This window comes from Ruditapes philippinarum, unplaced genomic scaffold (genome assembly GCF_026571515.1).
Source record: "Ruditapes philippinarum isolate M1 unplaced genomic scaffold, ASM2657151v2 ctg40_1_1_1_1, whole genome shotgun sequence".
Classification (NCBI taxonomy): Eukaryota; Metazoa; Mollusca; class Bivalvia; order Venerida; family Veneridae; genus Ruditapes; species Ruditapes philippinarum.
Genome location: NW_026863541.1, coordinates 200,466 through 209,698, shown reverse-complemented (window position 1 = coordinate 209,698; position 9,233 = coordinate 200,466). Strand labels below are relative to the sequence as shown.

Genomic DNA, 9,233 nt, shown 5'->3' with positions numbered 1-9,233 from the left:
AGTGAATGAAATAAATCCGTTTATTTTTCTAACCTTTTTTTCCTTTTCTTTTTTTATTGCAAATTGTGTGATCAATGTTACAAACATGAGTATTCGATTTTTGTGGAAATATAACATAATTATGGGGTACGTTACGATACCGAAATCAACTTGATTTCAGTAAAGTTACCGAAATCAACATTTCATTACCGAAATCAACTCGTAAAAACTAGCCTAGTTAAAATATTGCAATAATTTCTTCATTATTTGTTGAAAATTATTAAAATTTTCTTTCAGTTAAAAAATCTAGTGAAAATATTTTATTTTAATGATGTTATTAACAAAAATGTAATAATTGAGTTACTTCCCTTGTTCTATACAGACCATTATGTGTTTAGCATTACCGAAATCAGCTGTGAAGTTTAAATAATGTACATTGTATATAATTAATACATATACAGTGCTTATTTAAGATAATTTATGTTTTCAAAATTAAAGAAAACCCGACATTATTGGATTATAAAAGAACAATGACGCACGTAGAACTGACTTGAATCACGGATTTATATTATTTGTCAAAATGTCTACCAAATCATGATGTGTTACGCCTATTGTCAATTAAAGTCCGTGCTTGAATGAATGAATGAATGAATGAATGAATGAATGAATGAATGAATGAATGAATGAATGAATGAATGAATGAATGAATGAATGAATGAATGAATGAATGAATGAATGAATGAATGAATGCTAAACATACGCTGTCTCTGATGCTTATACACGTGTTAGAATTTCAATGTACGGACAGTTAAAGTTGACATTTGATATGTGTAAGCAGATTTATAGATGTTTTGAATCAGGTTGATCTACATGTATGTTTTCATATTTCATCTTTTTAAATGAGTGTTGATGGTATTGTATTTATATTTACTATCACACTGACTACAGTTTTTGAAATAAAATGTCAATAAATAAAATTTCACCACAGACTCGTGCATTTGTATGATGAAAGTATTTGATAAATTTATCCGAAGAAAAAAAACAAAAGCAAGTGTTCCCAAGTTTATGATTTTGTGGTTTTAAACCACTATAACCTTTTATTTTGTAAAGAATATAATAAATAGAAAAAAACACCCTGCATTTTGTGTAATTACAATATATAGTTTTGCTAAATTACGCTCACTGTATTAGTTTACCAGCACCTGTCGATATCTTATACGGAACAGAACAGAACATATCTTTTATAGACTATGGAACATAAAAAAGATGTATATTCATTTAACAAGGTACAATATTAATGAACAAAGACACCTTAAGAAGTCAGAGATTTTTTTTTCTAACCTATGAAACGAACTACCGAACTGGGGATTATTTACATTAAGTCAATGTTATGCAAAAATATATTGTAGGTTAAGAGATATTTGATACGCAAATTATGTATGTACAGCACGACATTTATTATTATACAATAATTGACTAGTGAGCCATTGAATATGATGTGATATTCTATTAATATGACTGTCTGCCGGTGAATATCACATCATATTCAATGGCTCACTGGTCAATAATTGTTTTATTATATATGAATAGACTAAGATATAAAAAAAAACTCACAAAAAGTACAACCTTTATATACATGTTCAAATTTTGCCTCGTTGAAGCGCGGGAAATAGACGCACGTGTTAGGTGTGCAACCACTACGCGAACACTCGGCATACAAAAATAATTCAAGTTTCAAATTACTCATCATTGCGGTTTGTGGTTCAATTTGAATTATTATGTATTTATTAATTCAAAAAAAATAAATTTAAATGTTTAATTTAACTTTTACAAGCCGATTTCGGTATGGTAACATATATTTAAGTTCGACAAATAAGGGAAGTAATGTTGATATTTAGATATTTGTTTCTAATGTCATAATTACAAATTATTTCGAACTGATTTTTTGCATGAAAGCTGACTTCGGTATCGTTACGTACCGCATAATTATGCGTCTAACATAAATCAAATACATCTATTAGAACACAAAATGAATGACGTCATTCACACTTCCGGTTTGCCAAGCCCTAGAAAAAAATATCAAAACAATATATTAGAACGATTTTCGATCTATTTACGTGAAATATGGATCTCATGATTAACAGGGTAATTGATGTAATAGCTAGTTTTATTATGGAGTCATGTTTGACAATTTTTTTCTTGCTTTTTACTTCAGAAACCGAAATTATTTTTAGAAAATGGGAATTACGAGGATGACTCATGTTGATCTGTTAATTAATAGGTTCTCTTCAAATGAAAAACATTTAATAAAATAACACAAAAATGTGTATAAATATATATTGGACATAGATAAGTGCAGTAGGAGTTAGTAGAATAAAAGTTTCTTTGTTCTAGGGTTGCTTGTCTAATCGTAGCTTAAGGTCTTCAGCGTACCTGTTTATATACTATGACATGAGCGCTGAAGACAGACCTGTAGGGAAAGCCCACCAATTATCATGCCAGGAATCTGACACTCGTATTCATTCATCAAACATGCCATGAAGTAAAGTAAAGCATATCTTTATGTCCTTGATAAAACTATATATAAGCCAATGATTGACATATAAAATTAAAAATCTTATTAGGAACATGAATAACCTAATAGTTTCCAACAGGTAAAAAATTCAGCACTTCAGCCGCCATATTGCCAAAATGTTTGACCACGTGATTACTAGATCTAAATTGGCCTTTACAAACCCATGTGCTTCCAACTTTTTTATAAATTACTTTGTTAAAGATAACGAAAAAAGGTGATTTACTGACTTTGTATTGGCAAAATCATATTTAAGTACTAAAAGATTAAAGAAAATAAATAAAAAAATTATCTTGAAATATAAAAATTGAAATCATGTCAATAAAGATGTTCACAATATAGTAGTTAGTACATGACTCTACTCTAATCGGTTTCTGCGAATGACGTCATACGAGGTCTCACGTAGTTCCTAAATGTCATGGCTGACTGTAGTCTTGGTAATTGATGTTTTACAGTTAAATAAGCACTTTTGATGACAGTATTAATATTTTGGTACTTTAAATGGTATAGAACGATATAAAAATAATTGTTTTATCGCAAAATGCACAACAATTGATTGGGACAAGGGTATTTGCACATGAAAAATAAGGTTAAATCAACTTCTGTTATTCTGGTTAGGTTCCCTAACGGGTCTTATCCAAAACTTTAAAGCCACATCAGATGAAAAACAAAAATATTAAAAAGCGGCTTATAAAGTTTTGGAAGCCAGAACTACACCAGTAACAGAGACTATAATTTCTACTCCTACAATTCATCGTGATTGTATTCGCATTTTCATTTTTTAACAGTTTAACATTTGACGAAATATGGCAGATTTGACCAACGCAAAAATAAGCTTCAAATTCTTATTGGATGGATCTATTATATAATAGCATGTACATACTGTGATTTTTTTCACTGTATTTTACAGCCGAATAAAGGCTGTTTCCCCTAGCCCAAAATAGATATTTTCCCCTAAAAATTCTAATATTTTCCCCTAAAATGCCTCGTGCTTTTACTTACCAGAACCATTACTTAACAGCATCTGACTTATAACAGCTAGAAGACAGAAATATGTCCTTATAGATAGCCTCTGCTATGTACCATGCATGTTAAATTAATTTTTTTCATAAAATATGTGGGTAAATTCCATTTTCAGTTGTTTGAATTTGATTTCAGGTTTACCCCTTTTCTAATTTATCGGTTATCCCAATATATTTTCCCCTTCAGAAAGCCACAGGTTGTTTTGAATATTGGAGAAAAAATCACTGACATAGTTTTAGTTTCATCTAATTATGCTACATGTGTATATGAAGAGTGAGGCGATTACTAAAGATGATGATCATGATGATAAGTCTAAATATTTTGGGCAATTTCCTTGATTAGACCCTTATGTTAGTTTCAATATTTTGACTGCAAGACGGAACGATGTTACAATCTGATATTATATACATGTAGATGTCTTCCTACATGAGTACTAGTTTTCAGGCATTTGCCTGAACTTCAGGTTTTTTCCACTCCTGAAAGCTCTCTTTTCCTATGTAAAAACAATTAAGATTATACTAAATTCAGGGTTTTCAGATATTTTCAACTTGCACCCATGGTCCTAGGGCGATCATTGTCTATATTATAAAAAGCCCTAAAGCGCACATTTTGTTGGGCTACCCCTTATGTATATAATTTACAAGTAAAACATTTATATAAATGTAATAGAATATAGAAAATGGAATGGAACCTTACATGTTCTCCTGCTGTAAACCCTGTGGTGTATTCCAGGATATAGTCATATTTTGGACTTGTGGGATCCAATCAGGTTCTTAAACTTATTGGGCCTTACATCATCTCAGAGACAGAAATGTACAAACTTGAAACAAATTAACTCAGCCCATATTTAAATTACTGTTCAGTGTGCATTGTCTTTCATTGACTAATCATCCGGTTAGCTCATTAGGAAGACCATGGATTGTGAATTGGGTAACCTGGGTTTGATTCCCAGGGGGTACAGGTCATTTTCGCTGTGATTGATCATGAAATCCTTTTTATGGACTTTTGTAGCTCACCTGTCACAAAGTGACAGGGTGAGCTTTTGTGATCACTTTTCGTCCAGCGTCCGTCCGTCCGGCGTCCGTAAACTTTTACTTTAAATGACATCTCCTCATAAACCACTAAGCCAATTTCATCCAAACTTCACAGGAATGTTCCTTTGGTGGTGACCTTTGAAAATTGTTCAAAGAATTTAATTCCATGCAGAACTCTGGTTGCCATGGCAACCAAAAGAAAAAACTTTAAATATCTTCTTCTAAAAAACCCAAAGAGCTAGAGCTTAGATATTTGGCATGAAACATCTTCTAGTGGGTGTCTACCAAGTTTGTCCAAATAAAAGCCCTGGGGTCAAAATTGGCCCCGTCCCAGGGGGTCATTGATTTTCCCTATATGCATATAGTAAAAACTTAAAAAATCTTCTTTTAAAGAACCCAAAGAGCTAGAGCTAAGATATTTAGCATGAAACATGTTCTAATGGATGTCTACCAAGTTTGTTCAAATAAGAGCCCTGGGGTCAAAATTGGCCCTGCCCCAGGGGTCATTGATTTTCCTTATATGTGTATAGCAAAAACTTAAAAAATCTTCTTTGAAAAAAACCAAATAGCTAGAGTTTAGATACTAAGCATGAAACATCTTCTAGTGAGTGTCTACCAAGTTTGTTCAAATAAAAGCCCTGGGGTCAAAATTGGCCCTGCCCCGGGGGTCATTGATTTTCCTTATATGTGTATAGCAAAAACTTAAAAAATCTTCTTTGAAAAAAAACCAAATAGCTAGAGTTTAGATACTAAGCATGAAACATCTTCTAGTGAGTGTCTACCAAGTTTGTTCAAATAAAAGCCCTGGGGTCAAAATTGGCCCCGCCCCGGGGGTCATTCCTTTTCCTTATATGTGTATAACAAAAACTTAAAAAAATCTTCTTTGAAAAAACTCAAATAGCTAGAGTTTAGATATTAAGCACAAAGCATCTTCTAGTGAGTGTCTACAAAGTTTGTTCAAATAAAAGCCCTGGGGTCAAAATTGGCCCCGCCCTGGGGGACATTGATTTTCCTTACATGTATATGTGTATAGCAAAAACTTAAAAATCTTCTTTGAAAAAACCTGAATAGCTAGAGTTTAGATATTAAGCATGAAACATTTTCTAGTAAGTGTCTACAAAGATTGTTCAAATAAAAGCCCTTGGGTCAAAACTGGCCTTGCCCCAGGTGTGTCATTGTTTTTAACTATGTGTAAAGAAAAAAACTTGACCAGCTAGACCTTAGATGTTAAGCATGAAATATCTTCTAATGGGTGTCTACCAAGTTTGTTCAAATAAAAGCCCTGGGGTCAAAATTGGCCCTGGAGTTTAAACTGGCCCCGCTCCGGGGGCCTATATACAGGTGAGCGACCTCAGGGCCATCATGGCCCTCTTGTTTTCTGTACCTCTGCTCTGGCATAGACAGAAGTTATCAGTTCCTTCAGGGCTTGCAAAAGTGAAGGCAACTAGTAATTTATGGTAGAGTGCTTGATGACCTACCAAGGATCATTGCGGTGGCTGTGCTCTGGTAAATTCAGTGTGGCTTACTGCTGTCATCCTGAGGGTAAACTACCAACAACACAACCATATTATACATAGTCATCGAAATAAACACCTAGAATACTGACTAGCATCATGGGCCAATTAGAAGTTATCAATTCCCTGAAAATTAATTTCATCCTGAAAAGAACTTTAAGAATACATCAGTTTATCTCTTTTTTATATGCCCGAAAAAATTTCGGGCATTTTATGTTATACCCCTGGTGTCCGTCCTTCTGTCCGTCCGTTAGCAATTTGGTTTCCGGAGCATAACTTAAGTTCCGTATAGCCCACAATATTCAAACTTCATATGATGATTGTCCATATTGGGTAGAAGACCCCTATTGATTTTGGGGTCACAAGGTCAAAGCACTCAAAGGTCAAGGTCACTATCACCTTAAAACTGAAAACAGTTTCCGGAGTATAACTAAAGTTCCATTTGGCCCACAGTGTTCAAACTTCATAGGATGATTGTCCATATTGGGTAGAAGACCCCCATTGATTTTGGTGTCACAAGGTCAAAGGTCAAGGTCACTATTACCTTAAAACAGTTTCCAAAACAGAACTCAAGGTCCATTTGGCCCACAATATTCAAACTTCATAGGATGATTGACCATATTGGGACATTTATAAGAAATATGTCACAGAATTAACTGCTATATACAGTTACTGTAAACGAAAATCATTGTATTTTGTAATGTTTGTACCTGAAATGCACTAATTAATAATTTTCTCTTTCAGATATGATGAGATTTACTGTAAGCACATAGAATTTTCTCAGACATTGTTAGTGCCTAGGAGTGATAAAAATTCTTGTTTTAGAGATGGCGCGAGAACCAGTGGTTGTCAACATTTATGACATGGTAGGTTCCAAATTTAGATTCATATCTAAGCTGACACTCTTTTCATTTTTTGAATCATTCATGTTATTCTTGAAATACTGATGCAATCTGGACTTAGTGTCTGTCAAGAAATTTAGAATCAAAATTGAATTTGTGTTAATTTGGACTAGTGAATATTACTTATTATCAACCAGGCACTTTTCATGATTCATTGCTATTTAAGCTTGATTGTGAACTTTTAGAACTTAAGTCAAATATAGATAATTGCGCAAGTGATTTTATTAAAATCTTAAAAATGAAATTATTATTTTTTTATTGACATACATGTACGACAATTTGCACAGGATATTCATTTAATTTTGATTTTTAACCAGACATAATTTATGAAAGCAGTGTGAAAGATTAATCTTATATATATATATTTCTTCTTTCACTCCTGTGAAGATATTATGTATGTTAATGCCATATATATATACTTAATATTTTCAGTATTGGATTAATGAATATACCTCACATATTGGAGTTGGTGTTTATCATTCAGGTGTTAGTGTGTATGGTACTGGTAAGTAGACATTTTTATGTGTTTTATTGGGTTTTCCAAAAGGAGAACAAAAAGTAATCAAATTTGATATCTGAGTCTGTAATATACATGTAAGTCTGTGACTATAAGTAACTGAATATGTGATTATAAGTATCCAAATCTATCGTGATGCATATTTAGTATCCAAGTCTGCAAGGATAAGTATCCAAGTCTGTGATGATATGTATCCAAGTCTGTGATGATAAGTATTCAAGTCTATGAAAATAAGTATTTAAATTTGTGATGATAAGTATTTAAGTCTGATGACAGATCTTCAAATCTAGTTTTCAAGTCTGTGATTACAAGGTATCCAAGTCTGTGATGAAAAGCATTCACACTGTGATGGTACATGTAAGTATCCAAGTCTGTGATTATAAAATCCAAGTAAAGCTGTTGATAATAATTATCCTAGTTTGTGATGATAAGTTTCCAAGTCTATGATGATAAATAAAACTTGTGTTTTTTACTACTACAAAGAGTTTTCTATAAATTAAAGCATGTTTTATACACAATATCTCCAATTATTCAGAGTATGCTTATGGCGGGCATCCATTTCCAATGTCTGGTGTGTTTGAGATTATACCAAAAGATGCCGAGGATCTGGGTGAACAGTTCAAGTTTAAGTAAGAAATTTTTTCTTTTAAATCTGTATTGAGCATTAATTTTATGAAAATAAAGAGCCTTGTTTGAGAAGTCAGCTTGATTGAGTCAAAGCAAAAAGCATTGGCTTTAATTAGGTATATAAGAGCAAATTTAATGATGACTTTTGTTTTTCTTTTGTTAGCATTAAATGTGTTGTCCCGATATTTTTTGTACAGCGGTAGAGTTTCAGTTTTCTTTGTCAGGGCCAAATGGAAATCACTTGTTAGAAATGTGTTAATCTGTTGCTGTGACAAAAACAAACAAAAAAACACGTATAAGGAGATTTCATGGGGTACCTAACGTGAAATCATGAATAATAATATTTCCAAGGATTATATAGTGGTTTAAATTCCTGGTAAAAATCATAGCATGGACATAAATTACAATTTTTGCTATTTATAATATCACCGACATAGAATTATAGTCATCTCTTTCTTACTGAAATCACACAATAGTGTGGCAATAATTTAAAGCGGCCTTCAGCTTTTATTTTTTGTCGGAAAAACAATTTTGTGTTGTTTCAAACTAAGTATTTCAGTAATTTTATCTTGGAAAAATGCATCATTTCACTGTTAAGCCTTCTTCAAAACAGCATCCCGAGACCTATTTATATATAGTGCACCAGTGACGTTCATTTCTAAAAATAATTCTGGAAAGGAATCGTCTTCTTTAGTAATGTACATATAGAGAGCAGACAAGTAGATTAGCTGTATCTAGGGGTTTCCTAATTGTTAATGTATTTTATAGACTTTCCACCTGAATTCTTTTGATTTGACAATTATATGAAACGATTGATCCAAAAATAACATTTAACCTTTTGGAAAGCTGATGGCCACTTTAACAATTTCAAATTCCATACTTATATGATTTATACAGAGAGTCTATAGTGCTGGGATCAACAGACTTTACTATGGATGAAGTTACCAAGATTGTTGAAGAGTTGGGAAAACAATTCAAGGGAGATCAGTACCATCTTCTGAACAAAAATTGCAACCATTTTACGGCAGCATTAACCAAGGTTTGTTCTTAAATGTTGAAGTCATA

The 9,233-nt window shown here is 32.5% G+C and overlaps 1 protein-coding gene across 2 annotated transcripts; it reads left to right on the top strand.

The window, feature by feature from the left end:
- The first annotated feature begins 2,002 nt into the window (after positions 1-2,002).
- On the top strand, positions 2,003-9,233 carry LOC132722408 (deubiquitinase DESI2-like). Of its 2 annotated transcripts, none has more exons than XM_060706909.1 (5): positions 2,003-2,124; positions 6,867-6,988; positions 7,457-7,529; positions 8,077-8,170; positions 9,066-9,233. In XM_060706909.1, exons 2-5 carry the CDS (start codon positions 6,950-6,952, stop codon positions 9,217-9,219), a joined length of 360 nt encoding a protein of 119 aa, XP_060562892.1. In that variant the 5' UTR covers positions 2,003-2,124; positions 6,867-6,949; the 3' UTR covers positions 9,220-9,233. The 2 variants fall into 2 exon arrangements, with proteins under 2 accessions (XP_060562892.1, XP_060562891.1); XM_060706908.1 differs by having other exon boundaries at positions 2,009-2,133.

Excerpts from the sequence above, each read along its gene's own strand:
- LOC132722408 (XM_060706909.1), top strand. The coding sequence starts at position 6,950 with ATGGCGCGAGAACCAGTGGTTGTCAACATTTATGACATG. Across the intron at positions 6,989-7,456 it reads TTGTCAACATTTATGACATG|TATTGGATTAATGAATATAC; the intron begins GTAGGTTCCAAA and ends TAATATTTTCAG. Across the intron at positions 8,171-9,065 it reads GGTGAACAGTTCAAGTTTAA|AGAGTCTATAGTGCTGGGAT; the intron begins GTAAGAAATTTT and ends TGATTTATACAG.